Genomic DNA, 25,648 nt, shown 5'->3' with positions numbered 1-25,648 from the left:
AATCAGAGCAGAAAAAGAAATAAAAGGAATACAGATAGGAAAAGAAGAAGTAAAACTCTCACTGTTTGCAGATGACATGATCCTCTACATAGAAAACCCTAAAGACTCCACCAGAAAATTACTAGAGCTAATCAATGAATATAGTAAAGTTGCAGGATATAAAATTAACATACAGAATTCCCTTGCATTCCTATACTCCAATAATGAGAAAACAGAAAGAGAAATTAAGGAAACAATACCATTCACCATTGCAACAAAAAGAATAAAATACTTAGGAATCTATCTACCTAAAGAAACAAAAGACTTATATATAGAAAACTATAAAACACTGATGAAAGAAATCAAAGAGGACACAAACAGATGGAGAAATATACTGTGTTCATGGATTGGAAGAATTAATATAGTGAAAATGAGTATACTACCCAAAGCAATCTATAGATTCAATGCAATCCCTATCAAGCTACCAATGGTATTTTTCACAGAACTAGAAAAAATTATCTCAATTTGTATGGAAATATAAGAAACCTCGAATAGCCAAAGCAATCTTGAGGAAGAAGAATGGAACTGGAGGAATCAACCTTCCTGACTTCAGGCTCTACTACAAAGCCACAGTCATCAAGACAGTATGGTACTGGCACAAAGATAGAAATATAGATCAATGAACAAAATAGAAAGCCCAGAGATAAACCCACGCACCTATGGACACCTTATCTTCGACAAAGGAGGCAAGAATATACAATGGAGAAAAGACAATCTCTTTAACAAGTGGTGCTGGGAAAACTAGTCCACTTGTAAAAGAATGAAACTAGAACACTTCCTAACACCATACACAAAAATAAACTCAAAATGGATTAAAGATCTAAACGTAAGACCAGAAACTATAAAACTCCTAGAGGAAAACATAGGCAAAACACTCTCCGACATAAATCACAGCAGGATCCTCCATGACCCACCTCCCAGAATATTGGAAATAAAAGCAAAAATAAACAAATGGGACCTAATTAAAATTAAAAGCTTTTGCACAACAAAGGAAACTATAAGCAAGGTGAAAAGACAGCCTTCAGAATGGGAGAAAATAATAGCAAACGAAGCAACAGACAAACAATTAATCTCAAAAATATACAAGCAACTTCTGCAGCTGAATTCCAGAAAAATAAACGACCCAATCAAAAAATGGGCCAAAGAACTAAACAGACATTTCTTCAAAGAAGACATACAGATGGCTAATAAACACATGAAAAGATGCTCAACATCACTCATTATTAGAGAAATGCAAATCAAAACCACAATGAGGTATCATTTCACACCAGTCAGAATGGCTGCTATCCAAAAGTCTACAAGCAATAAATGCTGGAGAGGGTGTGGAGAAAAGGGAACCCTCTTACACTGTTGGTGGGAATGCAAACTAGTACAGCCACTATGGAAAACAGTGTGGAGATTCCTTAAAAAACTGGGAATAGAACTGCCATATGACCCAGCAATCCCACTGCTGGGCATACACACCGAGGAAACCAGAATTGAAAGAGACGCGTGTACCCCAATGTTCATCGCAGCACTGTTTACAATAGCCAGGACATGGAAGCAACCTAGATGTCCATCAGCAGACAAATGGATAAGGAAGCTGTGGTACATATACACAATGGAATATTACTCAACCATTAAAAAAAATACACTTGAATCGGTTCTATTGAGATGGATGAAACTGGAGCCCATTATACAGAGTGAAGTAAGCCAGAAAGAAAAACACCAATACAGTATACTAATGCATATATATGGAATTTGAAAGATGGTAACGATAACCCTATATGCGAGACAGAATAAGAGACACAGATGCATAGAACAGTCTTATGGACTCTGAGGGAGAAGGTGAGGGTGGGACGTTCTGGGAGAATAGCATTGAAACATGTATATTATCATATGTGAAACAGAACACCATTCCACATTCGATGCATGAGGCAAATGCTCAGGGCCGGGGCAATGGGATGACCCAGAGGGATGGGATGGGGAGGGAAGTGGGTGGGGGATCCAGGAAGGGGAACACATGTAAACCCATGGCTGATTCATGTCAATGTATGGCAAAAACTATTACAATATTGTAAAGTAATTAGCCCCCAACTAAAATAAATAAATTTATTTAAAAAAAAAGGTGCATATTTCATTGATGAAAAATAGAATTTTCAATGTTTTATATATAGAGGTGGGTGCATATTTCATGAATAAAATATAGTTTTCTATATTTCATATATGAAAACATGGGTGCATATTTCATGGATGAAAATGGAATTTTCCATATTTCATATATGAAAACATGGTTGCTTATTTCAAAGATGAAAATAGAATTTTCTACAGCTCATATATATAAACATGGATGCGTATTTCAAGATGAAAATAAAACTTTTTACATGTAATATATGAAAACATGAGTGTATATTTCATGAATGAAAATGGAACTTTTACTATTTCATATATGAAAACATGGGTGCATATTTCATATAGGAAAATAGAATTTTTTATATTTCATATATGACACTGTGGGTGCCTATTTCATATATGAACATAGAATTTTCCATGTTTCTCATATGAAAATATGGGTGCATATGTCATACATAGAAATAAAATTTTCTATATTTCATAGATGAAAATATTGATGCATATTTCATACATGAATATATTCATATTTTAAAGAGGAAAATATATGTATATTTCATATATGAAAACATAATTTTCTGTATTTCACAGATGAAAATATAGGTGCATATTTCATATATGAATAGAGAATTTTCTATATATCATAGGTAAATATATAGATGCATATTTCATATGTGAGACTTTTCTATATTTCATAAATGAAAAGATAGGTGCAAATTTCATATATGAAACAGAATTTACTATACATCATAGTTGAAAATGTTGAATATTTCATATATGAAAATGGACCTTTTTGTATTTCGTATAGAATAACATAAGCCCAGCTGTGGTAATGTCAGATCCTAGGCTTACTGTCTTGATCGCTTTCATTCGGGCATGCCTACACTGTCCTTTATTGTGGTTGTTGCCGATGTACGTTCCCACCGACAGTATAGGAGGTTTCCCCTTACTCCAAACTCACTCCTGTGTTTATTGTAGACTTGAGGATGGCCATTCTGACGGGTGGGATTTGATTTCTCATTGTCATTTTGATTGGCATTCCTCCTGTAATGATTAGGGCTGCTGAGCATCCTGTCCTGTGGCGGAGGTATGGGGTTTGTTGGGGTTTTTTCCCTTTAAGGATGTGAGGGAAATAGACCTGTGGCAGTTGGGGTCGTTTGTGTTTGGAATTTATCTTGCAATACCTGCCACAGAACATTTCCTGAGGACAGCTGTCATGAGCATCCGCCCAGCCCTTGTGAATTAGAGGTGCCAAGTTCTAGCGGTCAGATGTAGTTGCAGGAAGTGTCCACAAGGCGGCAGCACTTTTTGATGCCCACCTCTGGTTCTTGGGGCAAGCAGAAGCTTCGGGAAAGTCGGCTTCCGGGCTGTGAAATAGAGTGGAACGTGCCTGAGCAAAAACCCAAGGGCTTATGTCTCACTACTTTTTCCTCTTAAAGCATCACACACACACCCTTCTTGATAGCATCACTTTTTTCACCTTAACCCTCCTTGATAGCTGTTTTTTGTACATTCGGGGTCTGTCCATATACTGGCTGTAGCCAATGTATATTACCACCAACAGTTTAAGGGCATTCTTTTTCTTCCACATTCTCTCTATATTCGTTGTTTGTCAACTTTTGATGATGGCCATTGTGAGTGGTGAGATTTGGTGTCCGTTGTCGTTTTGATTGGCATTCCTGCAGCCCTTTGGGATGCTGAGCATCTTGTCCCGTGGTGGAGTTTGATTTAGTTTTATTTTTTGGTTTTTTTCTTTAAAGGGTGTGAGGACAATTTACCTTTGGAAGTTGGCTTCCTGGAGTTGGCTGGTTTTGGAATGTATTTCTCCCATACCCGCCCCAGGGCATTTCCTGAGGGCAGCTGTCATTAACAGAACCACAGCCCTTGTGAATTGAGGTGCTTGTGTGCACTGGTGATCAAGTTGTAGTTACAGAAAATGTCCGCAGGATGGCAGCACAATTTCTTGCCCACATTTGGATCCCGGGGCAACTATATCCTTAAGGAAAGTTGGCTTTCTGGTCTGTGAATTAGAGTGGAATGTGCCTAAGCAAACACCCAAGAGCTTGAGTCTCACTTCTTTCTCCCTTAAAGCAGCTCACAAACACCCCGTCCAGACTAATCCCTTCTGGGTCCACAGCACACTGCTGAGGGTGCCTATGTGCCTAGGAGGCTGCACTCTCAGGAAGGAGGTTTGAGCTGGGACCCCCAGAACCAGGAGAAGTGGAGGCTCCATGATTATCGCTCCAACTCTGAGAGGCCTTGATCCCACTTAGCACTCTGGTCCCCACCAGAACACAGCAGACAGTAGAATTTTAAAAAGGGTTCAACGGATGGCAATGTGCCAGGCTGTGTCAACCCCACCCCAGTTCAGCAGTGGGACCCAAGCCTGCTCAGCCTCCAGGGTTGGGATAGTATCCCAAGTCAGGAAGGTCGAAGATAATAGAGTAGTCACTGCTTTTCTTTCCTTTTCTTTAACATCTTGCTGATGCTACATTGCAGTACAGTCAGTTTGCAATGTTGTGTTTGTTGTCAGCGCACAGCTGACAGATGTGGGTATTATATCTCTATTGCCTTTTGGGGCTTTTTTGCCATGGAAGGTCAAGCAGAGGTCCTTATGAATTATCTACCTCATTAGGTCCTTGTGAATTATCTATCTTAGATACAGTTTCCTGTATGTAAAGAAGGAAGTTAGGAGATAATTTTTGTGGACTATCTCATAGAGATACAGATTTCTGTGTGTATCTGAAAGGGAGGAAGGAAGAGGATAATCCTTGTGGATTATCTATTACAGATACAGATTTCTTATCTATGTAGATACCTACCTCCTAATTAATTTCAGGCCCTTCACTTATTTTTCTGGAACACTTTATTTGACTTTGAATTCTCAGAGTCCTTCTTGAGTTGTGAATTTGTTTCCTTATATGTATATTTTTATTTTTTCCAAGAAGATATCTCATATGCCATAAACTTCCTCTGCCTGACTGATTTCCCTTAATGCATGATCCTTCAAGGTCTATCCTTGTGGTTACCTATGTCATAATTCCCTAATTTCAGTGGTAGTTTTTTAGGAGTGAGAAATAGTCTATTGGATATACATACAACATCTTGCTTAAACTTTAATCTCGGTGGAGATTTTCCTGGTTGTGTGTCTTGGCTATTGGAAGTTTAGACCTGACTATTCCGTGTACACTGGGACATGGAGACCTGGGTAGAGACCTGACCTGGCCTCTGCCCTGGAAAACTCCGTGCCTGTGTCTGAATGTCAGTGCTCAGGTGTCTGGGGTCTGGGGCTGAGGTGGGCTTCTCTGGGTAACCGTGCTCTTCTCTGAGCGGGGCTCCATGGCCCTCCCAGGGGTCGGTGCTGCGGTCGGGCTCCTAATCTGTCCCCCTGCCAGGTTCAACTTCCCTGGGGCTCCTGGAGACCGCTCAGGTGGGCTACCTGGTAATCATTCCAATTTCCCAGCACATTCAGGTTGAGTAGGGAGGCAGGTTCACCTGGTGAATTGGTTCCAGGGCACAAGGATCGGGAAGAAAGTCAATGGGCAGCAGGTGAGGCTGCGGCTGTGCTCTCCTTCCAGTCGACTCTCTGCTCCGAAGAGAACAGAGCTGCCCCTCGTCTCCCAGCCCAGCTCTCCTGTTTTCTCAGCGCCTCAGCGGGACTAGAAAGACAGAGCCTGCCAGAACCAAGGTAGTGTGTTCATCTCTAGCATGAGCTTTCAAAGCAGCAAAAAGTCACACAGAACCAGAGTGAAAACAGACAGGAGGGGCCTGACTTCTCAGGGACAGCTGAGGGGAGAGGAGACTGACTCTAGACTTCTTTCTAGGGTCCCCGGAGGTCCCAGGGACCAGGCTTGTTTACACCTTGGAGGCCGGCTGACCACAGCCGTGGTGTCCTGACTGAGGGGATGTGTGACCCCAAGTGGGGGCTCTGGGGACTGTGTGAGTCTCACCCCGTCTGCATGGGTCAGGATCACGTGTACAGGGAGGCCACAAACAAAGTTAAGAAAAGGGAAGAATACATGAGAGCGTCACTGGTGTTTAGGAATTCATGCTTTACGGTGTTCACTTTACACAGGCCTGTGCCTGTTTGCCTCTTTACCCCCGAGAGGTTCACCCTCCCTGGGGTTCCTGGAGACTCCTCAGGTGTCTACCTCATAATCATTCCAATTCACTAGGATGAGCGTGGCGGGAAGGGAGGCAGGTTCACCTGGTGAGTTGGTTGCAGGGCACACGGATCAGGCAAAGAGCCAACGGGCAGCAGGTGAGGTTGCTGCTGTGATCTCCTTCCAGTCGACCGTCCCTACTCAGCAGAGAGCAGACCTGCCCCTCGTCTCCCAGCCCTGCGTCTGGCGTGTTTTCTCAACACCTCAGTGAAACAAGAAAGGACCGAGCCTGCCAGAACCAAGGTAGTGTGTTCAACATTATCATGACAGCTGTAAAAACAGTAACTATCACACAGACCCAAAGGGAAGAGAGAAGGACTTCTCTGGGACAAGTGTGCGGCGAGGAGACCGACCCTACCTCTTTCTAGCATCCCAGCAGGTTACAGGAACCCACTCGTTTCCACCTTAGGGGCCCAAACAACAGAGACCTGGGGTCCTAACCAAGGGTCGTGGGACCCCAGGTGCAGGGTCTGGGGATTGTGTGGGTCTCACTCCTTCCACCATGTGTCAGGATCCTGTGTCCACAGAGACCACATATCTGCTCTTTACCTGCAGTGGGTCTTGTCCCCTCTGAGATTCTCAACATCTCAATTGTGGGTGTTGCCCTGATTAACCTGTGGTCCTTTTTCTTCATCTTGTCACATTCATAAGAGATCAGGCACCTTTGAGTGGGTTGCTGCTCTGTGTTCTGTTGAGTGAAAACCTTTGGAGGTGTCATATTAATATCATAGCATATCCCATATCCAATTCATAGGATCACCACTGTCTGGTCTCCCCTACACCAAGCTCAGGGAATTTAATTGTTATTTTATATTGAAGTAGAGTTGCTTTCAGCTGTTTTTGTTTGTTTTGGATGTACATGAACTTGATTCAGTTATACATAAACATATATCTATTCTTTTACTTTTTTCCCCCTCATTTATGTTGTTACAATTTTTTCAGTACTGTTTCTTGTTCTATTCAGAAAACTTAATATATTATCAACTTGATATATATTAGTGCGTATATTTTCATCCCAAACTCCTTTCTAACTTTCTTTTGATAATTGGAATTTGGTTTTCTCAGGCTATGAGTCTGTTCGGTACATTAGCTCACTGGTATGAATTTATATATTCCACCTACACATATCACATATTTGTCTCTCTCTCTCTGACTTACCTCACATAGAACTATAATTTCTTGGTTCATCCATGCCACGGCCAATATCATTATTTCATTTTGTTTTATTGCTGAGTAGTACTCCGGTGTATAGATGTCCCACATAGTCTTCATATTTCTGTCAATGGACACTTTGGTGGATTCTATGTCTTGGCTATTGTAAATAGTGCTGCCCTGAATATCAGGGTGCATGCGACATTTTGAATGATGATTTTGTTCGGAACCTAAGTCCAAGAATGAGATTGCAGGATCATATGATACCTCTACGTTTAGTGTTTCAAGGAACCTCCATGCTGGTTTTCATAGTAGCTTCACCATTTACACTCCCACCAAGATGGTAGGAGGGTTTCTTTTTCCGTATGTTCTCTACAGTGTTTATTCTTTGTAGATCTTCTCAGTGATGGCCACTGTGACTAGTGTAAGATGATACCTTACTGAGGTTTTGATTGGCATTGATTTAATAATTATTGATGAGAATCTTTCCATGTGTTTTGATTGTTTTACACATTGTGAGTACAGTTTACCTCTTGAAACTGGCTTCTAGAAACTTGACCCTGTTTGGAATTCTTTTGTGATGATTACCCCAGGACATTTCTTGAGGGCAGGTGTCATTTAAAGCCCTATGGAACATTTAAGAGCCCTGAACCCCATGTTTTACGGCTTCCCTGCTGGCTCAGTGGGAAGGGATCCGCCTACAATGCAGGACACTTGCAGGAGACATGGATTTGATCCCTGGGTGGGGAAGATCCCCTGGGGGAGGAAATGGCAACCGACTCCAGTGTTCTTGCTGGAAAACCTCATAACAGAGGAGCCTGGCAGGCTACAGTCCACGGAGTTGTAGAGTCACAATTGAGTGACTAAACAACAGCACCTGTTTTAATGTGTATATTTTGATCTGAACCAGCTAATTACTCCCTGCCCCCGACCACATTTCTTTTTTGGTAAACTCAATTTATTTTCTTGGTCTATGAACCTGTTTCTCTTTTGTAATGAAGTTCATTTGTATCCATTTCTAGATTCCGCCGGAAGTGATATCCTATGACTCCTGTCTTTCCCTGCCTCACTTCACTTAGTATGATCGCCTCTGGTGTTTTCGCTGTAACTGGAAATGTCCTCGTTTCACCCTCATTTCTGAGTTATGCTGCACTGTGCGCATGCGCCCCGTCTTCTGTGTCCATTCCTCTGCTTCGTGCACTTACGTTGCTTCTGTGTCTTTCCTACTGTACCCAGTGCTGCCGTGATCTTTGGGACGCAGGTGTCTTTTTAAATTTTGCTTTTCCCTGGATCTACGCCGAGGTATGGTATTGCTGGATCACTTGGGGGGGGGGGTACTTCTATGCTTAGTTTTCTAAGAACCATAATGCTCTCCCTCGTGGGTGTACTAATCTACATTCCCACCAACAGTGTAGGAGGGTTCCTTTCTCTCACAGCCTCTGCAGAATTTACTGTGGTAGGATTTTTGATGTGGCCATTTTGATCAATGTGAGGTGATACCTCATTGTATATTTGATTTGCTTTTCTCTAAGAACTCGTGAGGCTGAGCATATTTTTACCTGCTTTATAGCCATCTCTATGCCTTCTTTGGAGAAACATGCATTTAGACCTTTGGTTGATTTTTTGTTGGATTGTTTGTTTTTTGATATTGCACTGTACATGTTGTTTGTATGTGTTGGAGATAAACTCCTTGTGGGTATCTTTGCAAGAATTTTTTTTTTCCATTCTGAGGGTTGTCTCTTTTCTTTCACTTGTGATTTCCTTTGCTGTGCAATTTTTAACATTTATTAGGTCCCATTTGTTTATTTTTGTTTTATTTTTCCTGATTCTGAGAGATGGATCACAAATGCTACATTTTATGTCAAGGTGTGTTCTGACTTTTTCTTCAATAGTTTCATGATATCTGTCCTTTTATTTAGGTCTTTAATCTATTTGCAGCTTATGTCTGTGTATGGTGTTAGGGAGTCTAATTTCCTTCTCACTTTCATGCTAAGGAACCTGCCCCGTGTCCTCCACAGTGGCTTCTCCCAATTTCCAGTCCCAGCATCAGTGTGGGAGGGTTCCGTGTGCTCTACACTCGCTCCAGCATTTATTGTTTGTAGAGTTTCTGCCTCTGGCCATTCTGATCAGTGTGAGGTGATACCTCATTGAAGTTTTGATTTGCCTTTCTCTCATATTTAGTGATGTTGACATTTTTTCACGTGTTTTTTTATAAACGGTGTGAGTTAAACGTACTTATTCAAGTTGGCTTCTTGAATAAATATTCAAAACATCTTCCCTGTTTTGAATATTCTTCTGATGACCTCCCCTAGGACATTTCTTGAGGGCAGGTATTTTTTACTCACAGCCCTGCAGGCCTTGGGAATATTCAGTGCCCCTGAGCAATGGTTTCAAAGTTGTTGTTATGGGAAATGGCCACAAGGTGGCAGCATGTCTTTATGCTCATCTCTGATTACTGGGGGAACCAGAGCCTCGGGGAAAGTCCTGTTCCTGGATTGACAATTAAGCACTTAAAGCTTGTGTCCCATTCCTTCTTCCTTCCTTACCCCTGTTCCCTGGCCAAATCCCAGTTCCTGCCACACCACTCTGGGGAGGGTGCTTTCATCCATAGGTGGGATGACCCTAAGGAAGGAGGCTGCAGGTGGAAATACAACCACTAGGAGACATGGAGCCCACGGGGCTTTTCAAAGCTCTTTCAGCCCAGAGACTCCACATCCTTTGGCTGCAGTAGGCATAGTTTCACTGCAGGAGAACCCTCCTGGATCTGGAGGTTGTGGGCCCATGCAGAGGGGAGTAAGCTAGCCAGGCTCATGGCCCAGGGCTCATTGGCTGGCACATCCTCCGCAGGTCCGTCACAGCCCCGTGACAGTCCATCCTTGGGAAACAAGGCTGCCCAGGCTTCATGGATGTGACAGCAGCCCAGGTCACCAAGGACGGAGGGGAATAGAGTCAGCATCTTTTGTTGTTTATTCTGTTTTTATCCTGTCATTTGAACACTCCGTTTTCAATTCAAACTTCATCCCTTTTTTTTCTAGTGGTGTATGCATTTTTTGATACCGAGTGGCTGGGACTGTTTGTATATTTTGGAGATGAATTCCTTGTGTTCATGTTTCATTTTTTATTTCCTTTTGTATTCAAGTGCTTTTAAAGCTAATCAGTCCCTTTTTCTGGTTTGTAGCTTATTGTTCATTATCCTAAGATACGGATCCACAAAGAATTTGCTGTAATGTATGTCAAATCATGTCCTGTTTATATTTTTCTCAAGAATTTCCTAGTATCCGTCCTTGTCCTTAGATATACTATTTGGAATTTATTTTTGAGTATGGTGTCAGGGAGTATTCTAACCTTACTCCCATCTTTATGGCTGAAGAAACCTTCCGAGTGTCCTTCATAGTGGCTGCTACCAGTTTACATCCCAGGCATCAGCGGAGAAGGGTTCCCTTCGTCTCCACACCCCCTGCAGCACTTGTTGATTTTAGAGTGTTTGACAAGGGCCATTCCTCCCGGTGTGATGTAATACCTCGCTGCAGCTTAGATTTGCATCTCTCTTTTATTCTGGGATGTTTCCATCTTTTCACGTGATTTTTTTAAAGGGTGTGAATTAGCTCTTGGAGTTGGGTCTTGAACGCTGTCCTCTTTTGAATTCTTTTTCAATGACCACTTTTAGGACGTTTCTTAGGGGCAGGCGTTTTTTGCTTCCAGCCCCTGGATCCTTGTGAATATTCAATACCCGGCAGCACAGCTCTGCATGGTGTTGTTACGGAAAATGACCACAAGGCGGCAGCACTTCTCCAAACTACAATCTTTCCTTTTTTTAAATTCTGTAATTTCCTTGTAATTTTATGTCGGAATATAGTTGATTTCTGATGTTTTTGTTTCAGGTGTACAGGAACTCGATTCAATTATGCATAGATGTTTATCTATTGTCTCTCAGGTCCTTTTTCGCATTTAGGTGATTACAATGTGTTCAATAAACTTCCCTCTGCTTTTCGGTAGTTACTTCTGGATCAACTATCTGACACGTACTAATGTGTATGTTAACTCCAAGCTCTTAATTTCTCCTGCCTGTATCTGGAGGTTGGGGGCTGTGCAGAGAGGAAGAGATACTCCAGGTCCGTTTTGGAGGTACACTGCCTGCCATATGCTCCCACTTCCCTCAGCTCCAGGACTCTCCAGCCTTGGGACGCAAGCCAATCTGGCTCCAGGGATGTGACTCCAGTCCAGGTCACTATTGCCTAGAGGGAATAGAGTTAGCATTTTTTTCCCTTTTTTTTTTTTTTTTTTGTTTTTAATCTATTATTTGAACTAGAGTATATAGGTGAATTAAAATCTTGTTGGTTTTTTGTTTTGTTTTTTCCCTTTTCAACGTGCTGCAGCTGGTTCACTTCCACATAGATGTATATGTGTTTTGGGGGGGTTCTTTTTCCATATACGTGATTACATTAGTGTTGTGTAAGATTCCTTGTGTTATGCAGTGGGTCCTGGAGTCTTACTTTAGAAATGGTTATGTGCATATCTTAGTCTGAAGCAGCTCATTTCTCCCTGCCCCACATCTTATATTCTTGGTGACTGGAAATTTCCCTTCTAAGTCTTTGAGGCTGTGTCTCTTTTCGAAAGATGTTCATTTGTATCCATTTTTAGGTTACACCTAGAAGTGATGTCACGTGATACTGGTATCTGGAATGACCATGTCTGCTTCCTTTTCTGTGGTTAGACTTCGCATTATATCTTACTTTGTATGGTTGAGCTGTGTTGCATTGTGCACATGGACCCCACCTCCTGTCTCCATCACGTGTGCTTCTATAATTAGCTTGCTTCCCTGTCTTGGCTGTTAGCTTTGACTACAAAGACCTTTGTCCGCAAAGTGGTGTCTCTGCTTCTGAAAACGCTGTCTAGCTTGGTCATAGCTTTCCACACAAGGAGCAAGTATAGTCTGCCAGGCTCCTCTGTCCATTGAATTCTCCAGGCAAAAATCCTGGAGCGGGTAGACATTCCCTTCTCCAGGAGAACTTCCTGACCCAGAGATCAAACCCAGGTCTATATTTCTGTATTTCATGTATGAACATATAGGTGCATATTTCATATATGAAAGTAGAATTTTCTGTATTTTATATATGAACATATAGGTGCATATTTCATGTATGAAAATAGAATTTCTATATTTCACATATGAAAATATGTATTTCAGTATGAAAATTGAGTTTTCTATATTTCATATAGAAAATATAGGTGCATATTTCACATGTGAAAATGGAATTTTCTATATTTCATATATGAAAATACCACTGCATATTTCACATATGAAAATAGAATTTTCTATATTTTATATATGAAAATATAGGTATTTACATTTGTAGAGTGAACACATTTGTTATTGTTCTTTAAGCAAAAGAATCAAAAATTTACTGTAATTTATAATGATACTAAGTCTTACAGCTTGGGCTTGGTAAAATGTGAATTTTGCCTGGGTTTCTAGGGCAATAGTTCTCAAACTTCAGTGTGCTTCAGTGCTTCAGAATCACCTGGAGGGCTTATGAACTGAAATTGTCAGATGGCAGTTCCAGAGCTTTTGATTTAGTAGATTTGCAAATACCAGTCCAGGGAAGAGAATGAAAATCATTGTGCCTTTTGAGTACTGCTTTTAAAGACTTAAAATAACTCTTGTAAGTCAAGTATACTGTCTTATGTCTTAATACATATGAAAGTCTTAATTTGAAACCAGAAGACTGCTGCTGCTGCTGCTAAGTCTCTTCAGTCGTGTCCGACTCTGTGAGACCCCATAGGCGGCAGCCCACCAGGCTCCCCCATCCCTAGAATTCTCCAGGCAAGAACACTGGAGTGGGTTGCCATTTCCTTCTCCAATGCAGGAAAGTGAAAGTGAAGTCGCTCAGTCATGTCCGACTCTTCGCGACCCCATGGACTGCAGCCTACCAGGCTCCTCCGTCCATGGGATTTTCTGGGCAAGAGTGCTGGGTGGGTTGCCATTGTCTTTTCCGAGAAGATTGCTAAGTGACTTTTATTTATAGGGCATTGTGAACTGAAATCAATATGTAGGCATCAAAAATAACATTAAATAAAGTTTTTGTTAGAGAACATTGAAACAAGCAGTTTTCAAAAAACCATATTCTGTAGTTAGATTCATTGGCTTGACTTGACTAATTAGTTCTTTGTGAAGCAAATTTTAACAGACTAAACTACTTTACATGGTTATTTTAAATCTCATCAAAATTAACTTCTTGATGGATGGAATCTTCTATTTTTAAACATACCCCAGTTTTATGTTGCTAACTTTTGTTGTTGATTATTTTTTGTGTTTGTAGCTGCTGCTGCTAAGTTGCTTCAGTCGTGTCCGACTCTGTGCGACCCCATAGACGGCAGCCCACCAGGCTCCACCGTCCCTGGGATTCTCCAGGCAAGAACACTGGAGTGGGGTGCCATTGCCTTCTCCAGTTTGTAGCTAGCCATCAACAATATTTTTAAACAGAAGAACAGTTGATTTACATTCCTATATTTGTTTTGGGTGTACCGCATTGCCGGAGTCCCGCTCCAGCTGGTCCAGGGGTCCCCAAGGGATGAACGGCGTCGGCGAAAGGAAAAGAAAGGAGACAGAGTTTTTGATGGTCCAAAGACCATAATCTTTATTGCTTTGCTGCTGCTAAGTCGCCTCAGTCGTTTCCGACTCTGTGCGACCCCATAGAAGGCAGCCCACCGGGCTCCGCCGTCCCTGGGATTCTCCAGGCAAGAATACTAGAGTGGGTTGCCATTTCCTTCTCCAGGGCATGAAAGGGAAAAGTGAAAGTGAAGTCGCTCAGCCGTGTCTGACTCTTAGCGACCCCATAGAAGGCAGCCCACCGGGCTCCGCCGTCCCTGGGATTCTCCAGGCAAGAACATTGGAGTGGGGTGCCATTGCCTTCTCCGGTTTGTAGCTAGCCATCAACAATATTTTTAAACAGAAGAACAGTTGATTTACCTTCCTATATTTGTTTTGGGTGTACCACATAGTTATTCAATCTGTTTATGGAATATTCTATTTAAAGGTATCACACAATTAATAAATACTCTAATTATCACAAAATAATGGCTTTATCTCACTCCGCTGTATACTGTGTCATAGTAGTTTATTTATTTTACAGATAAATGGCAACCCACTCCAGTATTCTTGCCTGGAGAATCCCAGGGACAGGGGAGCCTGGTGGGCTCCCATCTGTGGGGTCGCACAGAGTTGGACACGACTGAAGCGACTTAGCAGCAGCAGCAGCAGCAGCAGCAGCAGTGTGCATCTCTTATTCCCCTACCCCTATCTTGCCCCTCCACCTCCCTCTCTGCACTGATAACCATTAGTTCTCTATATCAGTGAGGTGGTTTGTGTTTCATAGACAAATTCATTTGCATCATATATTAGATTCCACATATAAGTGAAATCATATGGTATTTGTCATTGTCTTTCTGACTTACATCACTTAGTAGAATAATCTCTAGGTCCATGTTGCTGAAAATAGCATTATGTTATTATTTTCTATATTTAACATATGAAATTTTGTGTGCATATTTCATCTCTGAAAAGGGAATTTTCTATATTTCATGTGAAGATAGAGGTCCATAAATCATATATAAAAGTGGTTGAATTTTCTATATTTCATATATGAAAGCAGGCACAAATTGAAAAGTAAAATTTTCTATATTTTATATATGAAAGGAGAGCTGCATATTTCATCAATGAAAGTGGTAGACTTTGCTGTATTTCATATATGAACAAGTAAGTGCATATTTCATATATGAAATTGGTAGGATTTCCTTTACTTCATATATCAAGTGTGTGTATATATATATATATATATATATAGTCTACACTGATTATGTTTGAATGACATCATGTGCTTTGTGCAGTGAGAACATTTAGACCTGACTATTCTGTGTGCACTAGGACATGCACACCTGGTTAGAGACCTGGCCTGGCCTCTGTCCTGGAAAACTCCATGCCTGCATCTGAATGTCACTGCTCAGATGTCTGGGGTCTGGAGCTGAGGTGGGCTTCTATGGGTAACTGTGCTCTTCTCTGAGTGGGGCTCCATGGCCCTCCCAGGGGTGAGTGCTGCGGTCAGGCTCTTAGTCTTTCCCCCTGCTAGGTTCACCTTCCCTGGGGCTCCTGGAGATTCTTTAGGTGGGCTGCTGCTGCTGCTAAGTCGCTTCAGTCGTGTCCAACTCTGTGTGACCTTATAGGCGGCAGCCCACCAGGCTCCCCTGTCCCTGGGATTCTCCAGGCAAGAATACTAGAGTGAGTTGCCATTTACTTCTCCATTAGGTGGGCTACCTGGTAATTATTCCAATTTTCCAGCACATTCAGGTTGAGTAGGGAGGCAGGTTCACCTGGTGAATTGGTTCCAGGGCACAGGGATCGGACAAAAAGTCAATGGGCAGCAGGTGAGGCTGCGGCTGTGCTCTCCTTCCAGTCGACTCTCTCCTCCGAGGAGAACAGAGCTGCCCCTCGTCTCCCAGCCCAGCTCTCCTGTTTTCTCAACACCTCAGCGGGACAAGAAAGACAGAGCCTGCCAGACACGAGGTAGTGTGTTCACCTCTAGCATGAGCTTTCAAAGCAGCAAAAAAATCCCACAGAACCAAAAGGAAAAGAGGAGGACTTTAAACAACTAAGGGGAGAGGAGACAGACCCTACACTTCTTTCTACCATACCAGGAGTTTACAGGAACCCATTCATTTCCACTTTAGGGGTCTAACCAGCAGAGACCTGATGTCCTAACCAAGGATCATGCAACCCCAGGTGCAGGATCTAGGGAGACACTCAAGGGCGTGGTCTCAGTACTTCTCCCCCTAAATCTTCACCCCTCCCCTCTAGACTCCTCCCAACCTGAGCCACAGCACCCTGCCGAGGGGCCGAGGAGGCTCCACTGTCAGGAAGGCAGCTTGAATTGGGCACCAGAGCACCAGGAGACCTAGAGTCTAGGTGGTTTTCCAAGGTCCTGGAGGTCAGAGGGTTGGGCCACCATCCTTTAGGTGCCCTGGGACTTTGTTCCCAGCCACGCAAACCAGACAGTACAGTTTGGGTGGGGGGCTCTGTTACCAGCACCCTGCCTGCTGTCTGTACCCCAAGCAGTCCAGCATGGGCACCCACGCCTGCTCAGGATCCAGGGATGGGATAGCAGCCCTAGTCAGGGAGGTTGGAGGGAACAAATGGGCATTCCTTTTCCTACTTTTCATTTCAGTCACTCAGACATGTCCAACTCTTTGCAACCCCATGGACTGCAGCACGTCAGGCTTTCCTGTCCTTCACCAACTCCTGGAGTTTACTCAAACTCATATCCATCGGTGATGCCGTCCAACCATCTCATCCTCTGTCAGCCCCTTCTCCTCCTGCCTTCAATCTTTGCCAGCATTGGGGTCTTTTCAAATGAGTCAGTTCTTCACATCAGGTGGCTGAAGTATTGGAGTTTCAGCTTCAGCATCAGTCCTTCCAATGAATATTCAGGACTGATTTCTTTTAGGATGGGCTGGCTGGATCTCCTTCCAGTCCAAGAGACTCTCAAGAGTCTTCTCCAACACCACAGTTCAAAAGCATCAAGTTTTCAGCACTCGGCTTTCTTTATACTCCAACTCTTAACATACACGACTACTGGATAAACCATAGCTTTGACTAGATGGACCTATGTTGACAAAGTAATGTCTCTGCTTTTTAATATGCTGTCTAGGTTGGTCATAACTGTCCTTCAAAAGAGCAAGCATCTTTTAATTTCATGGCTGCAGTCACTATCTGCAGTCATTTTGGATCCTCCCCCAAAATAAAGTCTCTCACTGTTTCCATTGTTTCCCCATCTATTTGCCATGAAGTGATGGGACCAGATGCCATGATCTTACTTTTATGAATGTTGAGTTTTAAGCCAACAGTTTCACTCTCCTCTTTCACTTGCATCAAGAGGCTCTTTAGTTCTTCTTCGCTTTCTGCCATAAGGGTGGTGTCATCTGCAAACCTGAGGTTATTGATATTTCTCCCGGCAATCTTGATTCCAGCTTGTGCTTCATCCAGCCCAGCGTTTCTCATGATGTACTCTGCATATAAGTTAAATAAGCAGGGTGACAATATACAGCCTTGATGTACTCCTTTCTCAATTTGAAACCAGTCTGTTGTTCCATGTCCAGTTTTAACTGTTGCTTCCTGACCTGCATACAGGTTTCTTAGGAGGCAGGTCAGGTGGTCTGGTATTGCCATCTCTTTAAGAATTTTCCACAGTTTGTTGTGATCCACACAGTCAAAGGCTTTGGCATAGTCAATGAAGCAGAAGTAGATATTTTTCTGGAACTATCTTGCTTTTTCGATGATCTTTTACTTTTCTTTAATCTCCAGTTTTGCACTTCTTGTCAGTAACAGCTGCCTAATTCAGTGATGACACATATATACAGCCTATCACATTTTGGGGGGATTATTTTGCCAAACGTTATTTCAGAAGGTTGAGCAAAGTTCACTCTGCAGAAAATCATGTCCTTCTGGATTATCTATTAGATATACAGATTTTTTTGTGATTATGGAATAAAGGAAGGGAGGAGATAATCTTTGTGAATTATCTATAAGAGATAGTTATAATATCGGCAGAGAGATTTCTTGTATATGTTGGAGATACAGATTTCTGTATATATTTGAAAGGAAGAGAGTAAGGAGAGGATAATCCTTGTGGTATCATTGTTGTTCAGTTGCCCAGGCATGGCCGACTCTCTTTGTGTGTGTGAAGATGACAATTCTTTTTTATTTGTAAATTTATTTATTTTTATTGGAGGCTAATTATTTTACAATATTGCAGTAACGCCGAAGAAGCTGAAGTTCAATGGTTCAATGAATACCTACAAGACCTTCTAGAACTAACACCCAAAAAAGATGTCCTTTTCATTATAGGGGACTGGAATGCAAAAGTAGGAAGTCAGGAAACACCTGGCGTAACAGGCAAGTTTGGCCTTGGAGTACAGAATGAAGCAGGGCAAAGGCTAATAGTTTTGCCACGAGAACCCACTGGTAATAGCAAACACCCTATTCCAACAACACAAGAGAAGACTCTACACGTGGACATCACCAGATGGTCAACATCGAAATCAGATTGATTATATTCTTTGCAGCCAAAGATGGAGAAGCTCTATACAGTCAGCAAAAACAAGACTAGGAGCAGACTGTGGCTCAGATCATGAATTCCTTATTGCCAAATTCAGACTTAAATTGAAGAAAGTAGGGAAAACCACTAGACCATTCAGGTATGACCTAGATCAAATCCCTAATGAGTATACAGTGGAAGGGACAAATAGATTTAAAGGACTAGACCTGATAGACAGAGTGCCTGATGAACTATGGATAGAGTTTCGTGACATTGTACAGGAGACAGGGATCAAGAAAATCCCCATGGAAAAGAAATGCAAAAAAGCAAAATGGCTGTCTGAGGAGGTCTTACAGATAGCTGGGAAGAGAAGAGAAGCGAAAAGCAAAGGAGAAAAGGGAAGATATTCCCATCTGAATGCACAGTTCCAAAGAATAGCAAGGAGAGATAAGAAACCCTTCCTCAGCGATCAGTGCAAAGAAATAGAGGAAAACAACAGATCGGGAAAGATTAGAGATCTCTTCAAGAAAATTAGAGATACCAAAGGAACATTTCATGCAAAGATAGGCTCGATAAAGGACAGAAATGGTATGGACCTAACAGAAGCAGAAGATATTAAGAAGAGGTGGCAAGAATACACAGAAGAACTGTACAAAAAAGATCTTCACGACCCAGATAATCACGATGGTGTGATCACTCACCTGGAGCCAGACATCCTGGAATGTGAAGTAAAGTGGGCCTTAGAAAGCATCACTACGAACAAAACTAGTGTAGGTGATGGAATTCCAGTTGAGCTATTTCAAATCCTCAAAGGTGATGCTGTGAAAGTGCTGCACTCATTATGCCAGCAAATTTGGAAACCTCAGCAGTGGCCACAGGACTGGAAAAGGTCAGTTTTCATTCCAATCCCAAAGAAAGACAATGCCAAAGAATGCTCAAACTACCGCACAATTGCACTCATCTCACATGCTAGTAAAGTAATGCTCAAAATTCTCCAAGCCAGGCTTCAGCAATATGTGAACTGTGAACTTCCAGATGTTCAAGCTGGTTTCAGGAAAGGCAGAGGAACCAGAGATCAAATTGCCAATATCTGCTGGATCATCGAAAAAGCAAGAGAGTTCCAGAAAAACATCTATTTCTCCTTTATTGACTATGCCAAAGCCTTTGACTGTGTGGATCACAAGAAACTGTGGAAAATTCTGAAAGAGATGGCAATACCAGACCATTTGACCTGTCTCTTGAGAAACCTGTATGCAGGTCAGGAAGCAACAGTTAGAACTGGACATGGAACAACAGACTGGTTCCAAATAGGAAAAGGAGTACGTCAAGGCTGTATATTGTCATCCTGCTTATTTAACTTATATGCAGAGTACATCATGAGAAACGCTGGGCTGGAAGAAACACAAGCTGGAATCAAGATTGCCAGGAGAAATATCAATAACCTCAGATACGCGGATGACACCACCCTTATGGCAGAAAGTGAAGAAGAACTAAAGAGCCTCTTGATGAAGGTGAAAGAGGAGAGTGAAAAAGTTGGCTTAAAGCTCAACGTTCAGAAAACTAAGATCATGGCATCTGGTCCCATCACTTCATGGGAAATAGATGGGGAAACAGTGTCAGACTTTATTTTTGGGGGCTCCAGAATCACTGCTGATGGTGACTGCAGCCATGAAATTAAAAGACGCTTACTCCTTGGAAGGAAGGTTATGGCCAACCTAGATAGCATATTTAAAAGCAGAGACATTACTTTGCCAACAAAAGTCCATCTAGTCAAGGCTATGGTTTTTCCAGTGGTCATGTATGGATGTGAGAGTTGGACGGTGAAGAAAGCTGAGCACTGAAGAATTGATGCTATTGAACTGTGGTGGTGGAGAAGACTCTTGAGAGTCCCTTGGACTGCAAGGAGATCCAATCAATCCATCCTAAAAGAGATCAATCCTGGGTGTTCATTGGAAGGTCTGATGTTGAAGCTGAAACTCCAATACTTTGGCCACCTCATGCGAAGGGTTGACTCATTGGAAAAGACCCTGATGCTGGGAAGGATTGGGAGCAAGAGGAGAAGGGGACGACAGAGGATGAGATGGTTGGATGGCATCACTGACTCGATGGACATGGTTTAGGGTGGACTCTGGGGGTTGGTGATGGACAGGGAGGCCTGGCGTGCTGCAATTCATGGGGTCGCAAAGAGTCGGACATGACTGAGTGACTGAACTGAACTGAGTGGTTTTTGCCAAACAGTCACATGAATCAGCCAAGAGTGTACATGTGTTCCCCATCCTGAACCCCCCTCCCACCTCCCTCCCTATCCCATCCCTCAGGTTGTCTCAGTGTACCAGCCCGGAGTGCCCTGTCTCATGCATTAAACCTGGACTGGAAATCTATTTCACATATGGTAATACACCTGTTTCAATGTTATTCTCTCAAATCATCCCATCCTCGCCTTCTCCCACAGAGTCTAAAGTCTGTTCTTTACATCTGTGTCTCTTTTGCTGTCTCACATATAGGGTTATTGTTACCATCTTTTTAAATTCCATATATATGTGTTAATATACTATATTGGTGGTTTTTTTTCTGACTTACATCACTCTGTATATCGGCTCCAGTTTCATCCACTTCATTAGAACTGATTCAAATGCATTCTTTTTAATAGCTGAGTAAAGAATTGATGCTTTTGAACTGTGGTGTTGGAGAAGACTCTTGAGAGTCCCTTGGACTGCAAGGAGATCCAATCAATCCATCCTAAAAGAGATCAATCCTGGGTGTTCATTGGAAGGTCTGATGTTGAAGCTGAAACTCCAATACTTTGGCCACCTCATGCGAAGGGTTGACTCATTGGAAAAGACCCTATTGCTGGGTAGGATTGGGGGCGGAAGGAGAAGGAGACGACAGAGGATGAGATGGTTGGATGGCATCACCGACTCGATGGACATGGGTTTGGGTGGACTCCGGGAGTTGGTGATGGACAGAGAGGCCTGGTGTGCTGCAATTCATGGGGTCGCAAAGAGTCGGACATGACTGAGTGACTGAACTGAGCTGAATATTCCATTGGGTATATGTCCCAGAGCTTTCTTATCTATTCATCTGCTGATGGACATCTAGGTTGTTTCCATGTCCCAGCTATTGTAAACAGTGTTGCAACAAACATTGTGGTACATGTGTCTCTTTCAATTCTGGTTTCCTTGGTGTGTTTGCCCAGCAGTGGGATCGCTGGGTCATATGGAAGTTCTATTTCCAGTTTTTTAAGGAATCTCCACACTGTTCTCCATGGTGGCTGTACTAGTTTGCATTCCCAGCAACAGTGTAAAAGGGTTCCCTTTTCTCCACACCCTCTCCAGCATTTATTTTTTGTAGACTTTTTGATAGCAGCCATTCTGGCCGGCGTGAGATGGTACCTCTTTGTGGTTTTGACTTGCATTTCTCTGATAATGAGTGATGTTGAACATCTTTTCATGTGTGTGTTAACCATCTGTATGTCTTCTTTGGAGAAATGTCTGTTTAGTTGTTTCATGGCCGACTCTGCAACCCCATGGACCTCAGCATATCAGGCCATCCTTGGCACTGACCATCTCCCAAAACTTGCCCAAGTTCATGTCTATTCCAGTGTTCTTGCCTGGAGAATCCCAGGGACGGGAGACCCCGGTGGGCTGCCATCTATGGGGTCTCACAGAGTCGGAAACGACTGAAGCGACTTAGCAGCAGCAGCAGCAGCATGTCCATTGCACTGGTGATTCCATCCAACCATCTCATCCTCTGACACCCTCTTCTTCTGCTCTCAATCCTTCCCAGCATCAGGGACTTTTCCAATGAGTCAGCTGTTTGTATAAGATGACCAAAATTCTGGAGCTTCAGCATCACTCCTTCCAATAAGTACTCAGGGTTGATTTCTCTTAAGATTGACTGGTGTGATATCCTTGTTGTCCAAGAGACTTTCAGGAGTATTCTCCAGGACCATAGTTTGAAGGTATCAATTCTTTGGAGTTCTGCCTTCTTCATGGTCCAGCTCTCACAACCGTATGTGACCAAAGGGAAGACAATAGCCTTGACTATTTGGACCTTTGTCAACACAGTAACATCTCTGGTTTTCAACACACTTTCTAGGTCTGTCATAGCTTCCCTGCCAAGAAATCATCATCTTCTCACTTCATGACTGCAGTCACCATCCACAGTGATTTTGGAGCCCAAGAAGAGGAAATCTGTCATGATTTCCACCTTTTCCCCTTCTATTTGCCATTAAGTAATGGGGCCACATGCCATGATCTGAGTATTTCTAATATAGAGTTTTAAGCTGACTCTTTCACTCTGTTCCTTCACCCTCACCAAGAGGATCTTTAGTTCCTCTTCACTTTCTGCCCTTAGAGTGGTATCATCTGCATATCTGGGATTCTTGATGTTTCTCCCACTTATCTTGATTCCAGCTTGTAACTCCTCCAGCCCTGCATTGCTCATGATGCGCTCAGCATACAGGCTAAAGAAACAGGATGACAACAGTCAGCCCTGTCATCCTCCTTTCTCAATCTTGAACCCATCAGTTGTTCATACAGGGCTCTAACTATTGTTTCTTGATTAGCATCCAGGTTTCTCAGGAGACAGGTGAGATGGTCTGGTATTCATTCCTATCTCTTTAAGAGCTTTCCACAGTTTGTTATGATCCATGCAGTCAGAGTAGTTGATGAAACAGAGGTAGATGTTTTTCTGGAATTCCCTTGCTTTCTCTATGATCCAACGAATGTTGGCAATTTGATCTCTAGTTCCTCTTCTTTTCCTAAACCCAGCTTGGACATCTTGAAGTCCTTGGTTCACATAATGCTGAAGCCTAGCATGCAAGATTTTAAGCATTGATCTTACTAGCATGGGAGATGAGTGCAACTGTCTGATAGTTAGCACATCTTTAGTACTACCCTTCTTGGGAATCGGGATGAGGATTGACCTTTTCCAGTCCTGTGACCACTGATGGGTCTTCCAGATTTGCTGACATATGGAATGCAACACCTTGAGGGCATCATCCTCTCTGGTTTTGAATAGCTCTACTGGAATTCCATTGCACTCACTACATTCTTTAACAGCAGGTTCATGAGTTTCTCACGGCAAGTAGACTGGAGTGGTTTGCCATTCTCTCCTCCAGTGCATCACGTTTTGTCAGAACTCTCCGGTATGACCCATTCATCTTGGGTGGCATGGCTCATAGCTTCAATGAGTTATGCAAGTCCCTTTGCCACAACAAGGCAGTGATCCTTGAAGGGGGGATCATCATTACAGATACAGATTCCTGTGTATGTGTTATTCTGGACCTCTGATTTTATCCTTGCCCATTTATTGTTACTTTTTTGAGATTGATTGATTGTGACTGAATTCTCAGTGAGTATTTTGTGTTTTAAATGAGGTCCTTTGTATATTTTTAAAATTTTGCCTGTAATAGATATCATATTATTTTATCTTCCTCTGTCTCTAGCTGACTTCACTTAGTGTATGATCCTCCAGGGTCCATTCTTGTAGTTACCAGTGGCATAATCTCATAATTTCAGTGGTGACTTTTCATGCATGAGGAACAGCCCACTATATATGTGTCCCACATTTGCTTTCATCTTTAATCTGTCGGTGAACGTTTTCTCATTTCTGTGTCTCAGCTGCAAGAAGTAGTGCTGCAGTGAGCGTTGGGGAGCATGTGTCTTTTGAAATCATGTTTTTCATGGGATATATGAGCAGGTGTGTGTATGTCAGATCCTAGGCTTCACTCCTTTGAAAGTTTTTTTTTCCTTGCATGGGGAGGCTGTCCTTTCGGTGGCTGTTGCCAATGTCAATCCCAGCAACAGAGTCAGGCAGGGAGCAGGGGGTGTTACATCTCTTGCCAGCCCACTACTGCATTTATTTGTAGACTTCTTAGTATGACCATTCTAACTAGTGTGATTAGATTTCTTGTTATTTTGATTGGTATTCCTCATGTAGTAATTAGGGATGCTGGCATCTCGACCTGTGTCCTTTTGGGGATTGTTTATCTTCTTTATTTTTCCTTAAAGTGTGAGAAGAAAATGTGCCTGTTGCAGTTCGCTTCTTGAAAGTCAGTTGTTTTTCTTCAATAACTCCCCAAGGGCCTTTCCTGAGGGCAGTTGTCATTAGCAACCCCACAGTCCTTGTGAATGGAGGTGACAGTAAGCAAGGTGTTTAAGCTGTAGTTACAGGAAATGTCCACGGGGCGGCAGCACTATTTCATGTCCAACTTGGTGCTTAGTCCCTCAGTCGTGTCCCACTCTTTGCTACCTCATGGATTGTAGCCCGCCAGGCTACCCTTTCCATGGGGATTCTCCAGGCAAGAATACTGGAGTAGGTTGCCATGCCCTCCTCCAGAGGATTAGCTCAACCCAGGGATCAAACCCAGGCCTCCCCCATTGCAGGAGGTATCTTTACCAGCTGAGCCACCAGGGAAGCCCAAGAATACTGGAGTGGGTAGCCTTTCCCTTCTCCAGGGGATCTTCCTGACCCAGGAACCAAACCGGGGTCTCCTGCATTGCAGGCAGATTCTCTACCAGCTGAGCTAGCAGGGAAGCCCCCAGTCCAACTGTGGTTCTTCAGGCAAACTGAGACTTCAGGAGAGTCGGCTTCCTGGGCTGTGAATAAGAGGGGGATGTGCCTGAGAAACACCAAGGCCTTGTGTTTCACTGCTTCTCCCCCTTAAGGCTTCACCCTTCCTTTCAGACTCATCCCAACCTGGGACACTGCTTTCTGCTTAGGAGCCTAGGAGGCTGCACTCTGGAAAGAGATTTCAGCTGGGGACCCCAGAACCAGCAGACCTGGAGGCTAGGTGACTTTTCCAAGGTCCTTGTGGCTGGAGCGTCAAGCCACCATCCTTTGGGTGCACTAGGGTCTATGGTCCCAGCCAGAGCAAACCAGATTGGTTTAAGAGGGGCTCAATTAAGGGCACCCACCCTGACTGTCTCGACCCCTCTCCAGGACAATCATGGGGACCCAAGCCTGGTCAGATTCCAGGGATTGGAAAGCAGCCCAAGTCAGGGAGATCGGAGGGGATAAAACAGGCAACAGTCTTCCCTTCTCTTTAATATCATGGCGATACAATATTGACCTATATTTGTTTCGCAGTTTTGT

General features: G+C 43.0%; 1 protein-coding gene across 1 annotated transcript in view; it reads left to right on the top strand.

The window, feature by feature from the left end:
- Window positions 1–25,648, top strand: part of LOC145528465 (uncharacterized) — a 59,495-nt gene that overhangs the window by 10,222 nt on the left and 23,625 nt on the right. The window contains exons 3-5 of the mRNA XM_081546822.1: window positions 5,727–5,836; window positions 6,439–6,554; window positions 15,914–16,023. Of these exons, the coding sequence (XP_081402948.1) occupies window positions 5,727–5,836; window positions 6,439–6,554; window positions 15,914–16,023 (336 nt within the window). The remainder of the gene's footprint in view (window positions 1–5,726; window positions 5,837–6,438; window positions 6,555–15,913; window positions 16,024–25,648) is intronic.

The sequence above is a fragment of the Giraffa tippelskirchi genome, chromosome 12 (genome assembly GCF_054371585.1).
Source record: "Giraffa tippelskirchi isolate mGirTip1 chromosome 12, T2T-mGirTip1v1.2.pri, whole genome shotgun sequence".
In the NCBI taxonomy this organism is placed as follows: domain Eukaryota; kingdom Metazoa; phylum Chordata; class Mammalia; order Artiodactyla; family Giraffidae; genus Giraffa; species Giraffa tippelskirchi.
This window is presented reverse-complemented; position numbering and strand designations above follow the sequence as displayed.